We start from the raw sequence: 27,553 nt of genomic DNA on the forward strand, positions 1-27,553 counted from the left end.
CTGCCATATTTATTCATGCCGGGCAAGATGGCGGCGATACGGAATTGGTGTTATTGCCAGTGGACATAAAAAAGGCATTTTATTTAAAATATAACAGCGAGTCATATCCACTTATACACTTGAGCGCATTGTGAGTGTATGTGCCACGTAACGAGCGTCGTCGTCTTTTTTAATTTTACGCGTTTGAACGTTTTTTCTTATAAAATGTTTTCGTTGTAAGTCGCTCGCTAACCGACCAGCTGGCTAACAGAGAGCAGTTACTAGCTAGCTATCTACCACAGCCAAGCCGCCGTGAAGTGTAGGATGGGAGAAAAGCTGGAGCTCAAGCTCAAATCGCCGGTTGGAGCAGAACCTGCTGGCTATCCGTGGCCGTTACCAGTATACGTAAGTGTTAAACTTTAAAACTGAATTCGTAGTGATTTTAGGCTTTGTCTCTTGTTTTAGTCTTTGTTAGCTGCGTTAGCTCTGCGCTAACACTGGCTAGCAGAAGGAGCTATGGCACGCTCGTCCGGAGAATCGGGTCATACTGGTTGGGATGGTGACAGACGTGCTGTATCAGCCTTCTACGATGGCTGATCGCACACCTGGATTATTTCCATCCATTCTTTACTTGTCATACAATGGGCGTTTAGACTTTACGGGACATTGGTCATAGCTAATAAAACTGGCAGCCACTAACCGGAGGATGTTTTGAAATTGGACCACCCTTTTGTTTGTCTTTCCCCAACTTATTTATTTTTATGCCCAAACATTTTTGTCGCTGCTCATAGACCACGCGATATCGTTTCATAGTTAAACAGTGGGTGTATGATCAGTGTCGGTACATGTCTGAATAGCAGTGTTGGCATTCTTCGAGTGCCTTCTGTGTGTGCTGTTATCTCGTCATGGTTTTATGAGCAAGAGCAGCTGACTTGTGTTTGCTGGGGCTAACGCTATACACAGAGCTGATCCCCCAGTGAGTCTATTCTGTGTAGTGATAGTAATCATGCTTGCCTAGAAACACCACTCTCTTCTCTTAATTTTATTTCCATGTCGCTTTCAGCACGTCAGTGCCTGACTGCAATTCACTCATTCAATAGAAACGGAAGGGGAAGCGGTTGTAAGTTCTGTGGTCCTTGTCAGTGGTGTGTAGTTAGTTTGAACTATCTTTCTCATTTATAGTAATTGTGGTGAGAAAAGAGCTGAATTTCTCAGAATGCGTGTGTGGGGTCTCTTTGTAGTGCTTTTCCCCACCCCCACACTGCACCCTATCTGTCAGTCTGGTTCTTTCACTTCCATCATCTTGTCTGTCTGTCTGTCCCATCAATGGTTTCAAGTCACTGTTGAGTCAGAGTTGGTCGTTGATGCAATCAGCCACTCCTCTCTGCTTTGACCCTCCCTTTTTACACCATTGCAAGACTCTGATAACACTCACAAATCCTCCCTCCCTTCCTCCCATTTCTTATGTTATGGTCTGTAAAGATAAACAAGAGGACAAGTATGTCAGGAATTTAATATGTCATTGGCCTGCCTGATATCTATTTATACTGTCATGTGTTGAATTAGAAACAGCTGATGCATGTGGAGTTCTGAGATATGGAGCCCATTCATGTGGTGCACTCCTCCTGTTTTCAAAGGGGAAACACTTCCCCTCTCTTCTCCCCTCTGCTCTTGTCCATATGGTTAACTCTGCAGGGAAAAAGATATGAGATTGCCCCTGTTCAGCAATGCTGCATTATTTGAATTTAAATACCACTGTTTTTTCCAGTCATGTTTAATAATCATTATGTTTTCCCTTTGTTGAACATCTTGGTGGTAACAACAGATCCCACTCCAGTCGTTCTTCGCTCCTACGCTGCACCACATTAGGATTGCTTATCACACCCACAGAGCAGGAGCACATTGCTATCTGTGTATGACAGACACAACATAGCTGTTGTTACAGGCTTTTGCTGTATAAGATGTGCTTTCAGTGGACCATAAAAAGCAAAGAAGGTATTCTCTGATCGCTTTCGTTCAGTGTTTCATCTGCTATTTGCTCACTAAATCCACACATCTGTGCATCTGTAAATGCTTCCATATGAAGAGCACCTTTGGTGTCATGCAGCTATTTGTCCATCTGGTTCTGACTATGGGTACTAACAGCTCCACACAACACTTTCAGAGACATGCTGTTTTTTTAAGCACTTTTGATTTATGATCAGTAGGGATGCCTTGATTAATTCTGTACCAGCACTGATACTGATGTTAACCATTTTTGCTGATCTCCATAGACAGTCAAAGGTGAACATGGCTTCTAAAACGTCATGCAAATGTGCCTTAAACCTGTGATCTTTGTAACATCAGGGGGTACCTCCTCTGGTTGCAAAAAGACCAGAAAAGATTGGAAAAAAATGTTCTCGTGCTCCCTTGCTCAGTAAACACTGTCCTCATGAATTTATGGCCTCAGTCTCTTATCTTAGGTTCTACTGAGTATAGCATTATAGCCATTTTATAAATTATGGTCAAAATTGGCAGAATTATCCAGGGTCTTTCTCAGTCACATCCACCCCATGCTCATCACATTTAGCTTCAAAACACCAAGATGGTGATGGTGAAAAAGCTCAGCTTTAGGCTTTGCAAGAGAACTTCACAAACCAGCGGGTGACATCGAAGTGGCCACATCCAACTTTTATACTGTCCATACTCATAGGCAAAGCCAGTACCAGTGTTATTTTTATTTTTTATCCATTGCCTGTTTTGTAGTGTAGTAGTTTACATATTCGCCTAATAAGCAAAAGATCCCCAGTTCGATTATCGGAAGAGACACGGATCCTTTCAGGGCTGTGTCAGGAAGGGTGTCCGGCGTGAAAATCTGCTAAATTGCACATGCGGAGCTACCTGCTGTGGCAACCCCTTGTGAATAAGGGAGCAGCCTAAAGTAGCTTTTATTCATTGACACTTTTGTCCCGGGAAAACAAAACAAATGACAATTAAAAATGAGCAAACTGTTTTAGAAGCATTTCAGTTTTTTGTCACACCATCTTTGAGTATTTAGCCAGCATTAAATTGTTATGACACAACAAATAATGGTCTGTCATAGTAATTTGTAGCTGTAATCTCTTTTGCCCTTCAGCAGATTGCATTCAGCAAGGCCAAAATAGGCTGATACTGACATTTGACTGATATGTTGGTTCCTTTGTTATAAAATCAGTGGTGAGCATAATTCTTAGGATTAATCACCCAAACCAAAGGTGACTGTTATATTTACAGATGAGCCATTGCGGATATGTAAATGATTTCAATGTTAAAGTCAAGTCAGTGTGAGAGCTGATATGCTTAGTGGTCAAGACATATAGAACAGGATTGTTTGTAATCATTAAATACCATGCCCAGTTTTAGATGTCAGGATTTTACCTGCCTCAAAATAAGCTGTGGGAGGTAAGGGAGCAAGTAAGCATGATTAATGAGGATATAGCCAAAACAAAGAGTCTCTGTCATCTCTGTATATTTTCTTGTTATTTATGTATTTAGGTTTAAGTAAGTTAAACACCTAAAAATGTGTGTGTGTGTATGTGTATGTGTGTATATATATATATATATATATATATATATATATATATATATATATATATATATCTATATATATATATATATATATATATAAATATATATATAAATATATATATCTATATTATATATTATATCTATTTATCTCTATCTATATCTATATATCTATCTCTATATATATCTCTATATATCTCTATATCTATATATCTATCTCTCTCTCTCTCTCTCTCTCTCTCTCTCTCTCTCTCTCTCTATATCTATATATTATCTATCTATATCTCCTATATATATATATATATATATATATATATATATATATCACTGTCCTGGGGATTTTTTCCTTTGGTGGAAGGTAAAATTTATTTGATGGGCTCCAACAGTTTTTAGATACAGAAAAAAGCTCAGAATATTTGATATGCCATGTTTGTTGGTCATACTTGGTGCAAAGCCTGCCTTGGGTCATTTGTTCTCATGGGGTGCTGAGGTATACATAGTTGAGCAGTGTTTGGTGTAAAACCCCTATATCCACGGTGTGTCTGATGTGAGGACAGGCTGACTGAAAAGGTGGCATGGGGAGGAGGAGTTGCACGTGCGTCAGTTAAACCCACAGTGGGGAGGAGAGGAGGGTCTTCTGTTCTTTTTGTCTGACTCTCGCTTTCAGACAGCGTTTATTTTTAGCAGCAGCACCGTGCTGGTGTTGCTGTGTGCTGTCTTTGTGTGAGCAGGTGACCTCCCCCCGCTGCATCTGATTCGCTCACTCGCGTACCCTATATAGCTTCCATATAAAGAGTGCCACAGCGCTGTGCTCATGTATGTTCAAGAAAATTTGTAGGTCATTAGCATTAACCGTTAGTTTAATAATGTGCTGACAGCAGTTGAAGATTTCCTGTGTAACCATGCTTATTTCAGTGTGTGCGCACGCATGCATGTTTTAGTTTTGGCGGAAGTTTGAGTAGTAGTGGCGGGCAGTATTGAGCGGGAAGCTGGAAGCTCCAGGCTGTGCGCTGTGAGCCGTTAGCTGTGGCTGCTGTGCCAGGCCTCAAACAGCTGATGAATAGCAGACTCTCCTCCTCTCTCTGGCCCCCCTTGCTCTAACAGTTTTTTTTTTTTTTCGCTTTCACTTTCCCTGCCTTTGTCCCCTTTTACCTTCAGCTTTCTTTTTTTCTTTTTACTTTCTCTCTTGTCTTTCTTTCCAGCAGAGGCTCTCTTTGGCAAAACAGGAGACGGAAAGTGGGTCAGTGGGTCAGCTCAGTCAACGGGCTTAGGCAGGCTGTGTGCTGGATGAAACTTGAGTCCCTTTACTTGCAGAAAGCTGCTCAGCGCAGTCATGCTAAAATTACTGATTATAATTTCTCTGCGCAGGAGAAATACAATATAATTTATCTTATGTTATGGACTAATTTACAGTGACTTTCAGAGACATGAGATGTAGTGTGAGCGTCACCTTACCAAAACAGCTTCTCTGGTTCTCCTTTGTTTCATTAGATTCCCATTAGCATCAGCTATTCTTCCTGGAGTTCCTTTATACATTGATATATACACATACAATACACCTTGACATATACAAGCAAGCTCTTTTCATACAGATATTGCTGAAATTCAAAGATGAGAACATAAAGACTCACCTTAGACAGTACATTAAAACAGATACATACTTTAATTCATTTTAAACCCATAAGCTTCCAAATATTAACTGATTATAAAGATGAAAATTATTACTTCTATAATGTAATTCATCAGCTCCATGGTGTAGTGGTTAAGACATTCACCTTACATGCGAAAGATCCCTGTTTCAGCTCTGGAAGGAGATACAAAGCCAGCCTCAGGGGGTCACAAGCTGTTGTGCTCCTAGTGATGATCCCAAACCCAAGGGTTACATCAGGAAGGGCATCTGGCATAAAATCTGTGTCAGATCAAACATGCAAATCCAGTTCGCTTTAGGTGCCGTTTACACGAGACCGTTTTCATTTTGAAACGGTGTCGTTTTGATGCGTTTCGGCCTTGCGTTTACACGACAACGGTGTCGTTTTGATGCGTTTCGCCCTTCTGTTTACACGACAACAGAGTGAAAACGATGTGTTTCAGAAACGGGGTCCAGAGTGGAGCGTTTCAGAAACGCACTGGCTTGCGTTTTCGTGTAAACACTTGAAACCGGGGTGATTTGAAAACGCTCGACTCGCACATGCGCACTATGGTTGCGACGGCCAGTTTTTCGCGCACGCGCAAACTGATAAACAGTACTCGCGGATTCACGAGTGCTTCTTATGCTTTTCCTGTGTTTTTACCGTTTTGTAATTCAGCGTTGTGTGCAGCAGCGATCCAACCTCATCATCGGTCCACACAAAACCTCTCACATTGGCCGTTTTGTAAGTAATGAACAATTTGCCGCACTACCTACTGTGTCACTCCACGCATGCGCGTCTTGCGTAAACAAACTGCAAAGAGAAAACCAACGCCAACTTGTGGCCTGGCATGGGAACTACATCGTTTTCATCGTTTCACATGTCCTCGTGTAAACGCGGATCGTTTCTGAAACGCCATCGTGTAAACGAAAGGCTGAAACGCATCAAAACGACACCGTTTCCAGTGAAAACGGCTTCGTGTAAACGGCACCTTAGTGGAATAAGGGAGCAGCCAAAAATACCTTTTTTTCCTTCTATATCATTTCCATTTAATTATATTTACAATTATCAGAACTCCAATCCAGCATTTTTATACTTTACCCCCACTACATGTTTTTGCTATACAAAACAGTTTAATTACAATTCTTGCTGGTTTTGGAAATATTGTTTTCACAGGCACTGTCACCCAGTAGGTAATCTGACCTTTGTAAAGGTTCATTACACAATCTGTTGGAAAGCTCACGCAGCAAAATGCAGAAAAAAACAGGAGGCACAAAAATATGTTTTGGAAGTGTTACTGAGTTTACTGCAGGGTTTCACACTGGATCAGGATTAGGTTAAAGAAAACTGAACAATCTTAAAACATTACAGCATTCACCAGACTAACATGCTTTAACTCATGCATTAATAACCAGCACAGCTCCTCATGGCTAATTAACATAAGCAGCATGAGCACATGGCTAATCAGCATTTCATTACATACACACATTGTGAGACACATTGTCAGTTCTCAACCTATATTTACACATATGTTGTTTATACTAGGACAAAATATGTGCTCTTAGTACAATACTGGCTCAACAGACACTCAGTTAAACTGTGTATTTTCCCATAAACATACCAGAAGAGTTTCCCTGTGGTTACCTACTGTGTTGAAGAATCTCTGTTTCTCTATTGTGACTGTCACATAATCCTCCTAATGCACATTCAAAATCTCCAAAACAATTAAGAAAAAATAATGTTTTATTTATTTAAACTAAAATCAAATATAGGCATGCCATGTACTTGATGATCAGGACACTTTTTTTTTCTTGCATACTGTTTTATTCATCTGTTATAAATCATAACCAATGATTTGAGTGGTGTTAAAGTTGTGTTAGGAGAGAGATTTAAAGAGAAGGTCTTTACTCATGTAATAAGGGACTGCAAATCTGGAAGGACCCTTTTTTTCTTGGTTATGTTAACATTGTTGAAGCTTATTTTTATCTTATGCAAAGCTTAGGGCTGCGTGATTATGGAAAAGATCATAATCCTGATTATTTTGGTCAATATTGAAATCACCATTACTTAAGACAATTACTCATTGACTTTGTAAACACACTGCATTTATTTCACTTAAAGCATAGTGAATACCTTGAAATCTAGTCCACTAAATTGAAAATAAAACACAGAATATATAAATAAAATATAAAAAAAATATAAAATGAATATAAATAAATACATTATAAATTAAACAAAAATAATAAATAAATAGATGTATAAATAGAAGGGTAATGCCAGATATCACGACTAATAATACTAGGAAGAAATAGGATCAAGTTATTTAGACCAAATAAATTCGCTCACATTTTAATGCACTGCCACAAAATGCTGACAGATCCTGTTCATGTATTCACATTGGTAGGGACGTGAGTCAAATCGGTTTCCAGGGGTTTCAGTGATGAATCGGGGTTCGGTGTGATGCTAATTACACCTGTGGACCAAATATTGGTAGGAACATCTCTAGGGCTGCATCGATTTCTCGAGGAACTCTAATAATTCGATTATAAAAAATCCTCGACACAAATTTGTTGCTTTGATGCTTTGTTTAAACTCTGCAGCACTCAGGTGTTACCAGGTAAGCGGAGTGTTTCACCCTCCTTAACAGTATTAAAATTCTCTGTCGCTATAACAGATCTCCATCGTTTGGAAAAACAACCCTTTAACCCTGAGTGGGTCATCGCTGATACGTTTTTTTTCACGCCTCCACTGCTGTGTGTGTGTGTGTGTGTGTGTGTGTGTGTGTGTGTGTGTGTGTGTGTGTGTGTGTGTGTGTGTGTCTTGTGCTTGCTGGGCTGAGAATTTCAGCTGTTGGCTACCAGAACTGATCGTTATCACCACAGTTTACTAGTGGGTGCCACCATTAGCGCTATGATCGGTGCTCTGTTAAAATATTTTTTATGCTTTAATCCCTGATTAGCCACTAAAAATAGACCTACAATAAAAACACATTTAGAAGGACACTTGTGAATCAAAAGCATTACAACATTACGCACATGCACCAACACTAATAACACAACAGCAGCAGCTGTTTTACATGCAGTGTGTCTGCACACACGTGGGATTCGCAAAGAGGTGGAGACGGTACAGAGACGGTGAGCTCAGGGGGAGCAAAAGGAAATGTTTTTTCATCCAAAGCAGCAGTGCTTGTTCCTGTAACTACCAAGGTGCTGAACAGGCTAATCACGATTGTTGCAGGTTGCGTAACCCCGACAGGTAGTTACATTTCTCAGATAATGTAATGCTCAATAATTCACGGTAATTAACACATAATGCACCTGCACAAGCCTAAGCGCCGGCAACGTCACTGGCCACTAACGTACGTTATGTCGTAGGCCCCGCAAAGACAATGTTTCTAAGACCAGTAACAGTACGTTGTATATATATTATTCCTGTTAACTCCTCAGGGAGCAAAGGGCCGCAACAGCACTCTTCCAGCGGACTCAATTTTGGGCAGTTCCCTTCAGCTGAGCCCTTGTCATTCCGGCAGCCTTTGCTTCGCTCTCAACTGATCTTCTCCAGGTTTGCTTTGGCCTCCCAACTTTCCTCTTCCCTTGCGGGTTCCATTCAAGTGCCTGTCTGGCAATAGTATCCATTGGTCTGCTCAGGGTGGGTCCTATCCAGCCCCACTTTGGCTTACTGATGTCTTGGCTGACAGGAGCTTGCTTGGTTTTTTCCCCAGAGGTTGGAATTGGAGATTTTATCGGGCCACCTGATGTTTAAGATGTGCCGCAGGCATCTGTTGGTGAAGGTCTGGAGTTTGTTTGTGTTGGTGTTCGTCACTCTCCAGATCTCTGAGCCGTACAGGAGAACTGTCTTCACATTGGTGTTAAAGATGCGGATCTTATAGTGGAGGGATAGTGCTCTGGAGTGCCAAATGGGGCGCAAGGTGTTAAATGCATATCTGGCCTTGTTTATGTATGCTGTATAGGGACTTCTCAGTTACGATTTTTATGTTTAAATTTTTTTTTATTTTACTTTTCTGGCAGATTTTGAGTTTGTTTTTGGTAGTCTTGGGGCAGACATCATGTCTGTGAGTGACATGCAGCTAAGCATGTCACTCCTGGCCCTATTGGGGAGGTGCTCAGAGAAAATGACAGACATTGATTTGACAAATTTATACACTGATTCAGTATTAACTGTAGTGACCTCTGATTGACATAACCGGATGTTGTTACTGCCGACGTGAATTGTTGTACAAAATCTACATTTATCCTTAGCCAGCAGTTTCAGATTTCCTTCTGTGTTGCCTGCTCTGGTCCCTGGAAGACAATCAACAGTGGTGGCTGGTGTCTCTAGCTTCACATTCTTCAAAACAGAGTCGACAAATACCAGAGTTTGTTCCTCGGAGGGTGTGTCGCCGAGTGGGGAAAAGCGATTTGAGACGTGAATGGATCAGTGGTGTACCGGGGTTTTCTGTTTATGGCTTTGCTTCCTCCTCACCGCTACCCAGCCAGCCTAGATACTCAGGACAATTGGGGGAGAGCTAACAGTGGCTAAGCTTCCTTCAGACTGCACCAACTACAGGGGCCTGGCTAGCTACAAGATTTGAATATTTCACAAAAATCTCTGAAATCAGCAAACACCCATTCTGATTCAATTTCTCACTCTTCACACTCACTGACTCAGTGACTCACGTGCTCAATCAGAACTGAAGCCTACATGTTCACATTCTGTGAGACAAATATATAAAAACTGTCATTCAGTTGTCTGTGGTGGCTCTTATGACTTGGATGTCACCGTAATGACTGGATGATTGTTGTGTTCATTGTTTGTTAGTTCATTGTCTATATATATTAGCACAAAGGTGTAACTAACTCAGTGTGTACATTTTTTCAAATTAAAATTTTCAACCTTCTTCAGTATGTAATTACTTGATGGCAATAAATGTAAGTCAGGATGTAGCCATTAAAGTGTTTTGATCTATGATTTATTAAGTTAAGGTATTTTAGGTAAAATGTAAAGACAGGTTAGGGCATTTTATATTTAGCTGCCAGTTTATTAGGTACACTCTGCTTTAACATCGATCTTCTAAAACTGCCCACCAAAATAATCATATCAGCAGTGTTCAGTTCTTGTTTAGACTGATTTTGAGTGGTCTTGTTTGAAGATTAAGGATTAATTTGTGATGCTGTGTGGTTTTTATAATAATTTCTCCCTTCCTCCCTTCAAAGGATAAACACCATGACGCTGCTCATGAAATCATCGAAACCATTCGGTAAGTGATGTTTCCGCTCTGTTATACTCCCGCACGCACATGACTGTCAAATGTTTGGTTTAGTAGTGATCTTGTGCTTGTGTATTTTATAGGTGGGTGTGTGAGGAAATCCCAGACCTCAAACTGGCAATGGAAAATTATGTACTCATTGACTATGACACCAAGAGGTAAAATCATGTCATCATTATCTGTGGAATCAAAGTTTATGAGTCAGACAAAAAGGTTAAATAGATTTAATCCAGCCATGATAACAAATCACAGTTTGAGTCAGACAAAAAGGTTTGATTAATTTCACCCAGCCATGATAACCAGTTAGGTAGCAGTAGGTACAGTTAACCCACAGGAGCTATATTATTTCACTCAAAAATGTGCTGTTGTAAGTTAAACTTATTTTTGTTAAAAAGAACATATTTATTTTGTGTCCTCTCTCTCTACTAGCTTTGAGAGTATGCAGAGACTTTGCGACAAGTACAACAGGGCCATTGACAGCATTCACCAGCTGGTGAGTCCATATGTGAAAAGTTCTTCACTGTTTTGTAGGTAGTCAACACATTAGTCACAAACCTGGTTCCTTTGAATCTGTGCCCTTTATGAATCATTTTCACTGTATTGCTGTAACTGTTTATTCTGGTTTTGAGGTTTCTTTTATAAGGATTTCAAAGCCAGTGTTCTCTAGAGTATTCTATTTTTGTGTCCTTCGGTTATTGGATTTCGGTAAGAACTCTTTAGTGTGCTGGCTTATTTGCATTCCACATTAATGTCGTGAAATACAGATAATTCAGTTGGCTAGTGCCAGTTGTTAATTTTATGTTTGTATTTTATGTATGAATAAATGCAGACATAGTGAATTTGAAAGTTTTCTAAACCTTTTAATTTTTCCAGTTTACATTTCAGACCCATACATACTCAAAATACACACAGTACTCCTCAAAGATGAAGTGTTCTTGGGGTGTTTTGTAAGTTTATGAAATTGAAAAGATTGAAATATTCCACCGACGTAAGTATTCAGAGCTTTTGCTATGAAACTTGCCATTGATTTCTGATGGATGCTACTTCTATCAGATTATTGAGATACTTCTAAAGCTTGACTGGAGTCCACCTGGGATTAATTAAATGATTAGTCCATCCAAAAATCCATTTCCTTAACCAGTTATCCCACATAGGGTCTCGAGAGAGCGCTGGAGCCTATTCTAGCTGTCAAAAGGCAGAAGTCAGAGTATACCTTTTCAAGCCCATCATAAGGCTAACTCAGGGACAATTAAATCAACTATACATGAATATGAAACATGTCTATGTAAGGTCTTACAGTTGGTGATGTCAGAGTAAAAAAACCAAGCCATGAGGTTGAGGAAATTAACTACAGATCTCTGAATCAGGATTATTTCAAGGCACAGATCTGTGGAAGAACACAAGCATTTCTGCAGCATTGATCTGGGTGATCTGGCCACCCAGCCACAGTAAATTTTTTGGAACAAAAGACCTTGGTCAGACTGCAGTGTTTCTCACACATAATTTGGATGGACCACCCAAGTACATTTGGCAACTAATTTTAGCATTTAGCATTTTTATTTATTTATTATCAAGATACCTTTACTGGTAGGCAGTCCCTTTGCTCGTCTTTTCAGAGTTTAGTCTCTGCTAATTAACTAACTCTGACTCTTCCTGTCTTATTTTTGCCTATCAACATGCAGACCGAGGTGCCTTTGTGGCAGCCCTTGAATCACTTTGTGCCATAGGCACTGTCTCTCTTGTCCCAGATGCACTTCAGTTTCATAGTTGGATATGGTAGCCTTATTGCTGCTCTTGAAACCACCTGCAAGGTGAAGAGCTGCTCACTGAGGCTGCTGAGAAGAACACTGTCAGCACCTGTGGTTGAAGCAGGATTCTGTCCGTGGGACTAGAAACCCCTTAGAGGCTAAACATGTTTTTCAATGATTTATTTTTATTTTTCGGAGACAAACTATAGAGAAGCACATTGTGAAATCTATTATTTAATAAATAATTTGAGAAAATGTGGGTGTGTCTCCTTTGCTGTGCACACAGGTGTGCACACACCTAAAGCATACCACCAAGAAATCCGAGTGCCTTCCAGAAATCATGGACCTGAATTCCATAGAACAATTAATCCTCTGGGGTGTAATTGGCCGTTTTTGACTACTTTTGATTTTACCTTTCTAGTTCACCTTGTTTACTGTTTATCTTGTCTTGTCTGGTATCATTCTTTTCAGTACAACCCAGCATGTGTGACTGTTTGTGAAAGTTTGATTTATTTATTTTTTACTGTAAACATCACAAATATGTTTAACAAACCAAAGTTGTAATCCTCAAAAAAAAATGTATGCACAAATTTAGAAAACAACAAAGTTATATACAACAAGTTACATTAAAATGCAGGAAATCCCACAGGTGTTTTTTTTTTGATAATGATTGATTGTAACTCTGGTCTTACTTGGCCTATCAACACGATTTAAAAACTGGTATGTAGTTTGAAGTCTGCACTTTGAACTCATGTTGAAATAGAGAATCAGCAAATTAGCGTCCTGCTGCTATGTCATCTTAAACTGATGACATCATTTGGATGCGCCAGCTCGTCCGTCGAACCCAGAGGGTTAAGACGTGTAAAAAGAATTTTTTGCTGAGTCCTGAATAATTCTGCCATAAAAATGGGAGAAACTAATATAATGGGATATTTTAGTTTATTTTTAACAATTGTACAGACCACTCAAAAAAGGCTGCATTTTTCATTATCATCATTATCATGTATGTAGGTTTATTGTGAAAAATGAATCAAATACGTAAAGATGAATCCATTTTAAGAAGAGTCTGAAAACTCACAAAATTTAGAAAAGAGGATTGAAATCTCTCTGAACACACTGTAGAATAATTGATGCAAATCCTATTTTACAGTGGAAGGGGACCACCCAGCCCATGAAGCTAAACAAGCGTCCCTCCAACGGGCTGCTGAGACACATATTACAGCAGGTGTATAACCACTCAGTGACCGACCCAGAGAAGCTGAACAATTATGAGCCCTTCTCCCCTGAGGTGTATGGAGAGACCTCTTTCGACCTGGTGGCCCAGATTATTGATGAAATGGAAATGATGGAAGATGACACCTTTGTTGACCTTGGCAGTGGTTAGTTTATTGTTTGAAACTTTAACATCTGAAAATAACAGCAATTTCTGTTACACAAATCACATCTGCTTTGAACAGTGAAAAATGGTAAGGCATCTAAAGTTCATCTCCATTGCTTAATAGTATACCAGTAGTCTGTCTGGGGTTAGTCATATAAAAATGCAAATTGAAACATGTCTCAAGTTGTAGTATTCAGAACTACGGCATAAATGGCAAGTTTGGGAACTTTGGAGTGAATGCATTTTAACACATGAAAAAATTGTTTCCAATTTGCAGGAGTGGGGCAAGTGGTGCTGCAGGTTGCAGCAGCAACCAACTGTAAACACTACTACGGTGTAGAGAAAGCAGACATTCCAGCTACCTATGCAGAGGTAACTGCATTATCTCACATAAGCAGAGGGCTGTTCCCAAAAGTAAAAAGAAAAGAAAAGCTGTATTCAGACCCACCAGCACCATGTTGAAAATCACTGCTTCCTGAGTCATTTTAATGAAATTCCACAGATAACTATAGACAGCTCTATAGTACATGGTAGTCTACAGTAGTCTGCTGTGTATTGCCTCTTTTGAGCAGCCTTCAAACTGGTTTTCTTTGTTAGTCTTTCATTTCCCTGTAGCACTACACCAAACATGTTACATAAACCTATTTCACACATGCATTACTGCACTAAACTAAGTGGTACATTTGAGATTGCAGACATCTGACACATGGGACCTTAAACAGTCTTTAAACTTCCAGCAACCCTATTATAAAGTCAGTGTATGTCTGACTCAATTGATTTGTGGCAATATGAGAATAGAGCAGGTAACAGCCTGGTGGATTGACAGCTAGTGAGTAGTTGTCCAGTGTCCTGACTTCTGCATGCTTTGGTCAGCTCCTTCACCTTAACCAAATGGAGTAATTCCATTAGTAGAATAATGAGAACTCTGCTCCATGCTGCATGCAAGAAAAGACAACTTTGGACAATATCCCACCCATTTCTCCCAATGTATTCCAGAGTTCATGCTGGAAAATAGCTATATTCATATTAATACCTCATCTACGCAGAAAGCATGCTGCTGCAGTTCACAGTTGAATTTCTAAACTCAAGAAATTTCTAAAGGCTCTGTTTTAGCCATGTATAAAATAGACTTTTTTTTTTTACTTTCTTTTTGGAAACACCTCTGCAATACACATTTCCTGTGTAGAATGTGTTGTTTTGATTTTTTTTTTAAAGGTTTACTCTTCGTATCAAGTGTTTTGATATTAAGATTCATGTTCTTTCTTTCAGACCATGGATAAAGAGTTTAAAAAATGGATGAAATGGTATGGGAAGAAACATGGGGAGTACACAGTAAGTTGACTCTTGAGTGACATGAGTCATGCACGCAAAGGAATAATTAAAAGGAATAATTTTAGGTGCTCTGTAGCTCCATAGGTATTCAGGATTTTTGCCATAACCGTACTATTTGTTTCAGCTGGAAAGAGGTGATTTTCTGTCTGAAGAGTGGAAAGAAAGAATCGCCAACACAAGGTGGTGTACGAAACCCAGTCACAGTGACAGCCCGAAAGACGAAATTTCCATTTATATATTTTGAAAATGAGGCCAATTATAATCCGAATCTCTACAGTGTGGAAGCAGAAAATCGCCTCCATAACTGTTGCTTTTTAAAAATTCAATACATCCTTGGTAAATCATGTTTAATGTGAATTGAACTGTGAAGTATTTCCTTTTGTCTGTTTTCCAGTATTATTTTTGTGAATAACTTTGCCTTTGGTCCAGAGGTAGATCACCAGCTGAAGGAGCGCTTTGCTAACATGAAGGAAGGTTAGTATTTTTTAGCTAACCACTCAACCAGTACCTGGGTCATGGGTTCCTCATTTGTAATTAAAAACATCTGTGCCTTTAACACACACGCATATGCAAGGCTCTTACATGGGGGGAGGGGGGGGGGGGGGGGGGGTCACAATTACAGAAATACAAAAAATATGGTTTAATGCAAAGGACTGCAGATCAGACTCGACCCCGAGCCGCTGCATTAGCCATAGGGCGTATGGGCACTTGCTCACCCAGAGAGCTAAACTGGTGCTAGGATAAACACTGTTAACCTTGCTAAACCACTTGGCTTTAGGTTTTAAATTCTAAATATTAAAATATGTTTAATGTGGGTATGGATATAGACAGTTGGAGTGATTGTGTACAATACCATGCTTCCTTCATGTAATGAGCTGAAAAGGCTATAGTGTGTGTACCAACTGTATAACCTCAATAATTCATCAAAATAAAATCAGAATACATTTTTTTTTTGTCTTTTCCCAGGAGGGAAAATTGTATCCTCCAAACCCTTTGCACCTTTAAACTTCAGAATCAACAGTCGAAACTTGAGTGGTAAGCAACAAGTTTATTGGGAACACACATACTCACACACACATGTATATATACATGAGTTAATTTGGCTTACATCTCATTTATCCTCTCTGTCCTGCAGATATTGGCACAATTATGCGTGTGGTGGAGCTTTCTCCACTCAGGGGCTCTGTGTCCTGGACTGGAAAGCCGGTTTCCTACTACCTGCATACCATAGACCGCACCATAGTAAGCACTTACACTTTTCTTTGTCTTTTTTGCTCTAACACTTAATGAGTAGAAGAGATCCCAAGTGCCAACACATGAAATCCTAACAGAGAAGATCTTGACAGCCCAATAAAAAAAACTAATTGACTACTGAAGCAACACAAATAAATTATCCGTTAGAGACAAATTGCAACCTAAACTCAAGAGATAAGCTGCCATAATAACAGCTGGTATCATCTTAATGAGCAGTCTATCTCGAGAATAAGCAGTCTAAGGTCTCGCAGGCTAACACATGCTTATTAGAAAACCGTGACATATGTGTCATTCCAGTAATTGGTTAAAGTAATCCCTGGTTACCTGTTCAAATCCCAATAAGAGAACTGGCAGGCTGCCTGTAAAATGCCAGTGACAGTCTCATTATGCAGATGTGTTTCTTGTCACCAGCTGATGCTGTTTGGGTTTCTCACTCTTTATGATGCTTTATTAGGTGATGACACATTTTTGAACAGAGTGCAGATTGTACTTTATTTGATCAGTTACTTTTTCAAATCTGGCTGCAGTCAGAACTGTAGGACAAACATACACTGTGATTGTTGTTAGAAACTTGGACATAAGTACTCTTAATCTAATATCCAAATTTTCCTTTTCTCATCTTTCAGCTTGAAAACTACTTTGCTAGTCTCAAAAATCCTAAACTCAGGGTGAGTCATGTTCTTCATTGTATTCACAATGTTCCTAAATTTACTACCTTTTTTTTTTTTCATCAGACTAATACATTGATTCATCTTCTGTTAGGAGGAGCAAGAGGCAGCTAGAAGACGTCAGCAGAAGGATATGAAGGACAGTAAAAGCAATAGTACCACGCCCACAAAACCTAAAGAACCAAACAAGGTACAAGAATAAGAATCATTTCCTGTAACCAGCATGAACTTTTCAGTATTGTGAGACAGGTCTCCGTGTTCTTTGTATGATTATTTTCACCTTGTGTTTGTCCTTGTGTATTAAAGCAGGACTCGTGTGGTGAGGAGGAGCGTCCTAGCTTGGTGACTGTGGTCAAGCCCTCTGCCAAACCCAGAAGAACACGACTCCTGGCCAAAGGTCGCAAGCTGAACAATAAGAAACGTGGTCGACCCAAGAAAGCCACCCCAGCTGCTGAGAAGAAAAACAAGAAGAATCAGAGCGCGTTGGATTTGCTGCATGCCAAGACCCTTTCTGCAGCACCCACTCAGGGTCAGAGTGCTAACACACTTATTATGCTGTCTATATTATTTCCTAAATGGGACCATTAAAATCAAACGGTACTAATGAAAATATTCGTTTGTGTATAGATGCATACCGACCACCTCAGAGTTCCTTCTACCAGCTACCTCCCAAGGTCCAGCACTATGCCTCTAGTCAACTGCTGCTGAGCCCAACCCCTCCTGGTTTGCAACAACTGCTAGGTAAGCTCATATAGTTTTATCTGTGATACTGAAAAAATTACTTGAGTTGCATGTATCATACTAGATGTACAAATGTTTATACAAAATACAGTTTATTGATTTAAGCAACAGTTTTTTGTTTTTGTAACATGTAGGTATCAATATGGACAGATGGTCTGGGATGTGTGTTGTGATTCTGAATAACTGATTAAAAAACACATTTGCTTTAATCGATTTGGAAATTTAATGTAACAGTCTAGGTGTCTAAAGTCTAAAACTTTTTTAATAACACTTCCATGTGTGGCCATAAATCAAAGACTAAATAAGGGTGAAATTCATTTGACTCTAATGCTACTCTTCTGAACTGTGTCTTGGCTGCTGGTGAAAATAGTCCTTGATGTGCTAAAATTTTGGATGAAATCTGTTTCAGTGCAGCAATTCACGTCACAAGCCATCCACTCATAGCTCCGACTCCGCCTCCACACACACCTCCATACAGAGGTGTTTTGGATGTACAAAATATTCAGTTTTGAGAACTTGATTTTGTACTCAGATGGTAATTTTGTCAAAATAGTTCACAATACTGCACTTCCACCTCTAAAGAGTTTTGTAAGAGCTTTGCTCACAGCAGATTAACTGAGCTTCAAAGTTACAGCCGAAGGTGAAGGTAGAGCTTCTAAAAGAAGCTCCTTTTCTGCACAGTTGTCCTTTTCATTTAATTCCCTTGTTCCCCCATGTTTAAAAACATGTATATTTTCATAGATTTTCTCGTCATGTGCATAAATTGATTCTAAGAAAAGAAGTCATGGTTATTGAATGGGATGTACAGATGTGCATAGAGAGCTTATAATATGTGTGTGCTTTGTTTGTGGAGTAGGTAGTTTTTAGGATTTGGATGAATAAACTATTATTGTGCTTCTATCCTAGATATTTATTTGCAGCTCACCCCAGAATCCCACCAGATATTGGGCGCTTTTAAAAAAAAATAACATATTGATCCTTATTTACAAGCAATGCATGCTGGATGTCATCACTTATAGTCCAATTTCTTGGCATTATCCTAGGGATGCAGTAGAATATGGAAGTTATCCAATAACAGCAGTGAGTTTCTCAAACTCTTTTCTCTCTTTGTCGCCAACGTTTATCTTCTTTTACAGACAATATCAAAATTCAGTACCTCCAGTTTATGGCCTACATGAAGACTCCTCAGTACCGCTCCAACATGCAACAACTTTTAGACCAGGAGAAGGTAATTATCATCACCACAGACATTACAGAAAAAAATTACAGAAAAAATTGTGCATGTTTCAGCAGCCTCGCTTCTTCACAATATTCACCTCTGTATATAAACGTATATTATTATATCTGCTCTCCATTCTCTAGCAAAAACACAAGGACCTTTCAGGGCAGGCGGAGCAGCTCCATTTGGTTTGTCAGTCTCACAAGGAGAAGATCAAAGGTCTCTTTCAGACTAAACTGGATGAGGTAGGAAGTAATACTTTATTGCCCCCACATGATACAACTGTTTTCTTTACTAGAAATTTCCAGAAAATGCTTCATTCAACTTTTTTCTTGTCCCAGTTCTCATTGTTCATTAGAAATCATGATTGCTTTGAACTGCAAAGCACAACATTTATATTAACGAATAGTGTAAATTAGCAGATGGATAGGTTACCAGACAATCTTAAAACTGACTCCTTATCAATGCTGTTTGTATATGAGCAAGTTGCAGTGATGGCGCTGCATTTAGAATGTAGAATGCACTTCTAGTTTACTCAGCAGGGCAAGCTCTTGAGCCAGCGAAGACTGTTTTCACTTGCATTTAATTGACTTATACTTAATTCTTTTTGCCATCGTAGCTTTGTAGCTCATAAAAACCAAGTGTATTTTTGTTGTGTGTGCTCAACAGCTGGGAGTAAAAGCCCTGACTGTGGAGGACCTCCTTCAGGCTCAGAAGGAGATATCGGCCCACAATCGTCAGCTGAAGGAGCAAACCAAGCAGCTTGAGAGAGACATGGCCTTGCTGAGAGACCACAGCCTGCTACTGGTGAGGCTTCAGATCCTGCTGCTGTTGCAACCTTCAGCCTGTTGTCACAGCATCACACCTGTTCATACCTGTTATCAGATATCTGCTGTTTGACTTTTGTGTAATGCTGATTGAACAGGCTGGCAGTAGTATTGATGTGATTAGAGCATTCTCTATTTTCCCAAATAAATGTGTGAGTAACGGCAAGTGTGTATGCTTGTTCTTTTCCAGCTGAAGTCTCGATGCGAGGAGTTGAAGCTAGACTGGGGCTCTTTGTGTCTGGAGAGTTTGTTGAAAGAGAAGCAAGCACTACGCAAACAGATCTCTGAGAAACAGAGACACTGCTTGGAGTTGCAGGTACATAGTTGACATCTTCAGATTGTTAGGTCCATTCCCAGGTGCTGCGGTCTTGCTACCTTCCTTTTCTGTACCTTGTGTTCTCTGGCTTCCTTTTACATCCTTCCCCTCTTTTTCATCCACCCCACTGGCTCTTCAGAATATGTTCCCTGTAGTTTTCAAGAAGAGTGGTTGAACTATTGTGACAAACATTTTCCAACATTTTCATTGTTGTAGCCTGTTTTCCTGTGTAATGGTTCCCCCTGGTGTCTGTTTGTAGATAAGCATTGTGGAGCTGGAGAAAAGTCAAAGACAACAGGAGCTGCTTCAGCTTAAATCCTATAGCCCTGGTGAAGGTTCCCCATATAGAAAGAACCTGGAGTCACGCTCTTCCACAGACATGGACACCTCTAAGCTTGGCCTGTCTTCAGCCCCAGTTCTCAATGGTGTTAGCTCAGAGCTTTCTATCAATGGCACTAGCTCACCTTGTTTTGACCGGGTTAACTTAAAGGGTGAGCTTCTTTCTCGTTACCTGCCCATCTCTCCAGACCATGAGTTGGGTGCCACCCCTGATGTCCGACAGAGGCAGCAAAGCTCCTCTCATGCTCTTCCTGACTACACACGTTTTTCCCCCGCTAAGATTGCCTTGCGTAGGCACCTTAATCAGGATCCCACTGCCTCTGCTCATTTGAGAGCTCCAGGGCTGACCACACACAGGTTTGTTCCTACTAAAAACTTGCAGCTATGAACATTTTTATTTCTTCAGTCTTCAAATTGATTCCTAGATCATCAGACAGTTTCGCTGATTAAGCCCGATTTACCTGTTTTTTGTTTTGTTTAGGGAACTGGGTGGTGTTAACTCTCCACTTGGAGCCAAACAGAACTGCCCCTCTCCCAATGGATCTGATGCTCAGAATAATCCTAAAAGCTCTGAGAGGGTGAATTTTCATCTTTCTTTGTGTCATGTTCATTTATTTGCAAGCATGTCTTCTTGGGTGTTTCACTCTTTCACTGCTGTAATTTTCCCATTTGTGCTGTGATACAGGGTGGTAAAGAGAGGAGTCCATCTGTTCAGGGTGACAACAGCATTACAAGCCTTCCTATTAGTATCCCACTGAGCACTGTTCACCCCAGTAAATTACCCGTCAGCATCCCACTGGCCAGTGTAGTTCTACCCAGTCGTGCTGAGAGACTGGTGAGTGTGCTCATGACTGTTCCTATAGTGCACTACTGATGTACCTCTCTTTTGGTAAAGACCCTGCTGTACACAACATATGTGAACATTTTGTTACATTTAGAGAGTAAGATGCATCATTTCATTTTTAATCATCAATTTCAAAGTAAATCTATGCATTTTTTTAGATTTTATACTGACTCTGCTTTCATAATTTCAGAGAAGTACTCCAAGTCCTGTGTCTCAGACAGGTCAGACCAATGGTAAGGACTAACTAACCATCTACACATATTTTTCGCTTGTGATTTAATCAGGGTTTTTTGCCTGGCTCAGAGTCAGCCTTTTGCAGTGACTACACATGACATAAGCATGATCGCCACATGCAATAAAGGCAGTGATTTTGTATTACTTGATTTCACAGAATATACATTTTCCAATTATTTCTAACCATTTCTTAAACAAAACATAATTACCTAAGAAAAAGGTTTCCTGACAAAAAGCTGGTTAAATGACCAATTTTATTACAGGTTTAGAAATGACATCTGGTGGCTGCTAAAAATTCCTCTGGGCAGGAAAAATCCTGATAGTAATCTACTGCTGCTTATTTAAGGATAATTAAGTGCATTAAGGCTATTTTATATTGGCCAGATCTTTCTGTGAAGCCTAAACGAACTATTTGGTCTCTGTTTAGGGTATTCATCCAGCTCAGGGCTGATGAATGGAGGTCCCCACTCTGAGGACCACAATGGTGCTTCTTCACCACCTCCACACAACAACACTTTAACAGGACCAGTGGGGCGAGGTGGTCCGATCCAGAGCCCTCCTCTCAGCACTGGAGGTGTGCTCCAATATGCCGATGGCCCCCCGAGGATTGTTCCAGAAGATGGACCAGAGGGCCAGGGAGGTGAATCAGACACAGAACCCCAGGAAAGTGAACTCCGAAGGAGAATCTTTTTCTCCTCGTCCTCCTCTTCCTCCTCGTCTTCCTCTTCGTCAGGCAGCGGAGGCAGCGTGGCTGGAGGATCACGCCTCCACCATCACACCGGCAGCTCAGCCAAACAGGGTTACCACAGTAACCATGGAAACCACCACCACCAATCCCCCAGCACACAGCACACTCACACACCCACACATACGTCATCATCGCACTCCTCTCACAGCTCTCAAGAGGGACGCAAACGGGGGAGAAGGAAACGCAGCTCTGCAATTGCTGTTATGGCCAGTGGATCCCCAAAGAGAAGATCCTTCCCTGGCCTCAGCTCCAGCAACCACTCCTCAGGATCGCCACTCAACATTAACTCCATGGTGAGCATTGCAGATGAAAGGTGGCAAGAGCCGTTCTGATATTATATTGATTCTAAAGGTCCCCGCATATGTGAGATTCTATTAAGTTACATTAAAAATATTGTACTATTATCAGCAGTAATGTTATCAGTTATAGTCAATATTATAAGCAGGTGTAAAGGCTCCTACACTCTGCAAGTTCAGCAATCTTATATGTTCATTATAGGCCACACTTTGCGACATGGAACTAATAATCTTGGAAAAGACATCAGATTCACTGCATATAAATTGTACAATGGTAATGGCTAATAAATCTGGGTCAAGGGCATGGCTGTTATTACTTTGCTTTTTTGTTTGTGCTTCATCCTCTTTGGCCATTATAGCAGGCAGAGGACACATGATATAAACATGATATATAAACAACCTTCTGCTGCCACAACTTTTGTTTTTCACAAGTGTCACCAATTCAACCAGTGTCGCTGTAAACTGTAATTATTTTTCCCCCAACAGGTGAATAACATCAACCAACCTCTGGAGATCTCTGCCATCTCTTCTCCAGAACAGTCAAGCCGCAGCCCCATTGGGCCTGACCTAGACCAGCCTCCCATATTAAAGAGAGAGCGCCCCCTGGAGATGAATGGCACTGGTCGATATTCCACAGCACCTAGCTCTGATGATGAGGACTCGGGATATCCAGTTGACAGTTCCAGTTCTCGGTAATATAAAGCTTATGATATTTTAGGCGATTTTCATTTTTTTGAAGTCATTTGAGGACTTTCTTTTTTTTTTTAAATAACTATGACCAGATTCAGCATTTTTTGTTGCTTTTGTTGTTGTTTACTCAGAAGTTGTAATGTAATAAATGCAACGTTGGTTCTGTTGTAGATTTTTATTGCTTGCTTGTTGCTGTGTTTATTTTGTTTTTTATGTTGCTGTTCTTTCTCTGCAGAATTGAAAGAAAAATAGCCACTATATCCTTGGAGAGCAGAGATGGACCTGGTAGACTCGGAGACGGTGAACGAGGTAAAAATAAATAAATGAAAATTAAAAAATAAAAATCTTGCCTTTCTGCTAAATGATAATGTTTCTTTCCCCTCCTTTAGGCAGAAAATCTGGAAGCAGTAGTGGTAACAGTACAGGCAGTGAGGCCTCCTCATCATCATCCTTGTCATCTACCAGCAAATGGAAATCTACCTTTTCACCCATTTCTGACCCCAAACAACCCAACTCTGACCTGAGACAGGGGGGCTCTCCGTTCGGCATTGGGGGTTCAGGTCGGGGCACAGACTCAGATTCTGACCACAAACAACAGCAGGTGAGGAAAGGGAGTGATGGAGAGTCCAGCTACATCGCCCCAAACCCTTTCCTCAGTCAGGAGGGAAGTAACAGGGTTGGAAGCAGCAGTGCTGGTGGTGCCCAGGGAGGAAGTGGTTCAGACCAGCGCCAGACCCTGCAGAAGCAGAAGACTTCCCGTGACTGGGACATAAAGAACAACAGCAATCTGGCCAGTCAGAACCTCTTCATTTCTGCTGCTGCCAGCAGTGGAGGGGGCATTCTTAGTGGGAAGGTGGGAGGCAGTCCTGTAGCAGTTTCCTCAACCTCTGGGTCATCAGTGGGGCAGTACCTTGGGCCCCCGTTCCCACTTGGAGGAACCTCAGTCTTGCAGACTTTGTTTGGGGCCCAGACAGGTGGATCAACTGTGAGTGGGACCCCTCGGCTTGTCAACGGACACTCTACCCTAGGAAGCTTCTCCAGTGCTGGATTGGCAGGGGGAGCAGCTGGAGGTGAGCATCACTGATTAAGAACTGATTTTTTTTATCTAGGAATTAGTGAACACTCATAGGGAGGTCTTAGTCTTATTTTGGGGTCATCTTGATATCAAATAGTGTGAGTACGAGAGAATGAGTCAGGTAAGTCTTCTTGACTGACTTGCTGTGCTGCCTTGCTTTGAGATGGACTGGCTGCTTGAGTGATGCAGTTGGAGACACCCTTGGAAAATGTTGTATTTTTAACAAAATCTACAACATTGTCAAATAATTTATAATGAATAACATAGAGTGACCATATGATTTCATGCAGGCCACGTTGTTGCTTTTGTCATTTTCTTTGGGTGTATGTGTTAGTAAGTCAGAGTCATTTCACTTCTTCTAAATAAAAATGAGAAATGTGTTATGAGGAAAAAAAATAGCATTTTTTTTTCTGCAGCATTAAATTGGCTGCACTGATTTGGCTCAGTTTATTACATTTATAGTGGACTGACTCTGTTTGCTTTCTGTGTGCTTGTCTCAGACTTGCTTGGCGCTTTGCACAAACTGGCTCAGCCCTTGCTTCTCTTTTGTCCCCCCCCACCCTGCTCTTTTTGCCACTGCTCTCCCTTGTCTCCACTCTCTCGTCCTCCTCCTCCTCCCTCCATTTCTGCTGTATGATTTGCAGGTATATTTCACCACGTGGTTCCCTCAGTGTCCTCCCATCAGTTTGGGGCAACGCTCCCAACCTCAGGAGGCCTCAACTCTCTGCTCAGTCTCTCCTCCTCTTCCTCTACCTCCTCCCAAACCCAGCAACACACCACTCCCCAACCAGCCTCCACGCGCCTGACGTCCGTGTCCTCACCACTCCCCCTCTCCTTATCCCAGGCCCAGCATAGCCGCACGCAGTCGGTCCTGTATAGCCCCTCTCCTCCCACACTCTCCCTGCCCCCTCCACCACCCCTGCATAGCGTCCCCTCCTCCTCGGCATCCACGCACTCTGACACCTCAGCATCCTCGCGTCTGTCCCACTCCTCTCTTCACCACCAGAGAGCACAATCATCCCTCTCCATCTCATCCTCTACCTCTGCTGCTTCTGTCTCTTCTGCTGCCGCTGCGTCTGCATCCCTCTCCTCTTCTTCTCTATCAGCCTCCTCCTCGTCTCGTCCATTTGCAGTGCACTACTCCCCTCGTCTGCCCCCTCCACCACCAACCAGCAGTTCCGGTGGTGTGGGGAGCATGTGGAGGACTCAGAGCATGCATGGTACCTACACCACCTCCCAGCTCCCTGGCTCCCGACCTAGATAGGGTTTGGGGGTGAGGGGAAGGGGAGAGGAGAGGAGTGGGGAAGGGCGGAGAACAATCTGAGGGTGGATAGAGGGTGAGAGGAAGGCTTGTAGGGAGTGAGAGAGACAGGATACCTGTTTTCCATGTGCTTCTACAAGCTGTTTTTCTGGTTGAACAAGGTAAGAGAACTGGGCTTTAGATTTAAAGTAAAGGCTTTGATGTTGAAATTTTGAAGGGTTTAATACTGATTTGTCTTTCTTGGTTTTTGCTGTGTTCATTCTGGAAGCCTTAAAATTGCTTACGCTGTCTTTTTTGTGTCTTTGAATGTTTCAGGTAATTGATGAAAACTACCTCAACATTAAATGAACTATGCAAATGTCCAGGTGTGGACCAAGGCACTCTCCTCATTCACTGGTGCTTCAAACTCTGCACTACCCAACCGCCTCCAAGACCGGCTTCTGTACTGGGATCACACACACACACACACACACACACACACACACACACACACACACACACACACACACACACACTATGGTCACCTTGAGCAGAATTCATAAGTACTGGTCATGTTTGTGTGGAGTAATAAAATGTTTGTGTAAAGATTTTACAATCTGGCTGCTGTCCAGCTCTGAATGAACTGAAATATCTTTTAACTTTAAGGTGCTATCTACTATGTTAATGTGTAGTGTCTTTGTTTTAGTTCCAATTATAAAAACTAGGATTCAGCAAAATCAGAAAAAAACAACAGACTGAAGCACTCATTTTTTTTTCTTATTTTTTTAAGCTGGATCTCATCAGGTTCCACTAAAGTTTGACTTCATGAGTGTGGTTTGGTCATACTCAAACACAAACACACAGCTAGTTCTATGAATTCTGCTCAGATGGCATGCACCTTTTCTTCTGCTTGCATGCTTTATTATCTCTGTTTTCCTCCCTCAGTGAAATTCAACATTTGTTGCAATATATTTGACTGCGAAACAAGATGAGGAACTTAATACTTTGGTCTAACTTCGCACTGGATAATAAGGCTCACGTAGCAGAAGATGTACACGTCCTGGCTTGTGTTAGTTGACACCCCTGCTATGTTCATGATTTACTATGTTTTTATTTTTAAAAGAAAGACAAACTATGATGAATTGCTGGTGCTTAATTCAAAGGCAGGTAATCAGATTTTGTCTGTTTAGTGTTCTCTGACTGCTTTTGTCTCAAAAATAGTAAATATTTTTGTTACTTTTCTATATTTCCTTAAAATTAAGTTCTCAATTTGTGTTGTGTGATTCAGTGCTTTTCTACTAATATCAGATATTTAAAAGTGTAATAGACATTTTTTTTTTCTTCTTTTTTTTTGGCAATAATCAGATGAATTTCTGAAAGGTTGATGAGAATTAGGAATAATGTCGGTGACTTTTCCACTGACACAAAACAGCCTTTTAATTTTGGCCTCATTTTGAGAATGGGGTAAATTAATAACATGTCTGGGGTGCCAATAATGCTAAGCAGAGCTGAGTACATTTATATTTGTTTAAAAAACTGAGATGGTGCTTTCCAGCCACCCATCATTGTGGCTACACTGTTAAAGTTCAGTGAATGGCTGAATCCAGGTGTAAAAGAACAACAGAATATAACGAGTTTCTGTGTATTTATTAACAGTTTCTTTTCCAGTCAGTTTGTGAACTCATAGAACCACAGCAGAAATATTCTTCATAATCTAAGAATAACAGCAGACATAAATTTATTCATATTTATTTTTGCTGTTGGGAAATGCAGGTTTAAATAAATGTGGACCGATATGTGAAATTTTACTGCATTTTAGTTAGTACAAAAACACATGCACACACAGTCATGCATGCAAATCCTCACACACTGGGAAAACATAATGATCCATAACCACAGCAAACTACTGGACTTGTTTCACACCTCTTTGTTTGCATTTTTTTTTTTTTTTAATTGTGTAATTTGTTTTTGTAAACAATGTTTGTACTGTGAATGTGATTCATTCTCTGACTGTATAGTTGTGGATAATTTAGATTATTATATTTATGCTGTTGGTCTTTCCATTTGCCTTGGTATTTGTTTTTTCACCCTTTTTTTTTTTAAATCCTGAATTGTGTTGACATTGTAGAATGCATTAGTGTGTGTACTTGACTCACAGTCTGAAAACAATGGTGCTAAGTTTGGACTA

General features: G+C 40.6%; 1 protein-coding gene across 3 annotated transcripts; it reads left to right on the plus strand.

The window, feature by feature from the left end:
* Nucleotides 1–27,553, plus strand: dot1l (DOT1-like histone H3K79 methyltransferase). Of its 3 annotated transcripts, none has more exons than XM_030726869.1 (29): nt 1–384; nt 10,364–10,407; nt 10,500–10,574; nt 10,846–10,909; nt 13,315–13,543; nt 13,820–13,914; nt 14,812–14,874; nt 14,999–15,054; nt 15,269–15,348; nt 15,841–15,909; nt 16,010–16,116; nt 16,755–16,796; nt 16,891–16,986; nt 17,103–17,325; nt 17,424–17,537; nt 18,674–18,765; nt 18,900–19,001; nt 19,426–19,563; nt 19,774–19,899; nt 20,159–20,595; nt 20,720–20,816; nt 20,924–21,073; nt 21,273–21,315; nt 21,744–22,357; nt 22,847–23,052; nt 23,286–23,359; nt 23,440–24,120; nt 24,770–25,547; nt 25,702–27,553. In XM_030726869.1, the coding sequence occupies exons 1-28, from the start codon at nt 304–306 to the stop codon at nt 25,387–25,389; spliced, it is 4,818 nt and encodes a 1,605-aa protein (XP_030582729.1). In that variant the 5' UTR covers nt 1–303; the 3' UTR covers nt 25,390–25,547; nt 25,702–27,553. The 3 variants fall into 3 exon arrangements, with proteins under 3 accessions (XP_030582729.1, XP_030582730.1, XP_030582731.1); XM_030726870.1 differs by having other exon boundaries at nt 17,106–17,325; XM_030726871.1 differs by lacking the exon at nt 24,770–25,547.

Source organism: Archocentrus centrarchus, chromosome 4 (genome assembly GCF_007364275.1).
Source record: "Archocentrus centrarchus isolate MPI-CPG fArcCen1 chromosome 4, fArcCen1, whole genome shotgun sequence".
Taxonomy (NCBI): domain Eukaryota; kingdom Metazoa; phylum Chordata; class Actinopteri; order Cichliformes; family Cichlidae; genus Archocentrus; species Archocentrus centrarchus.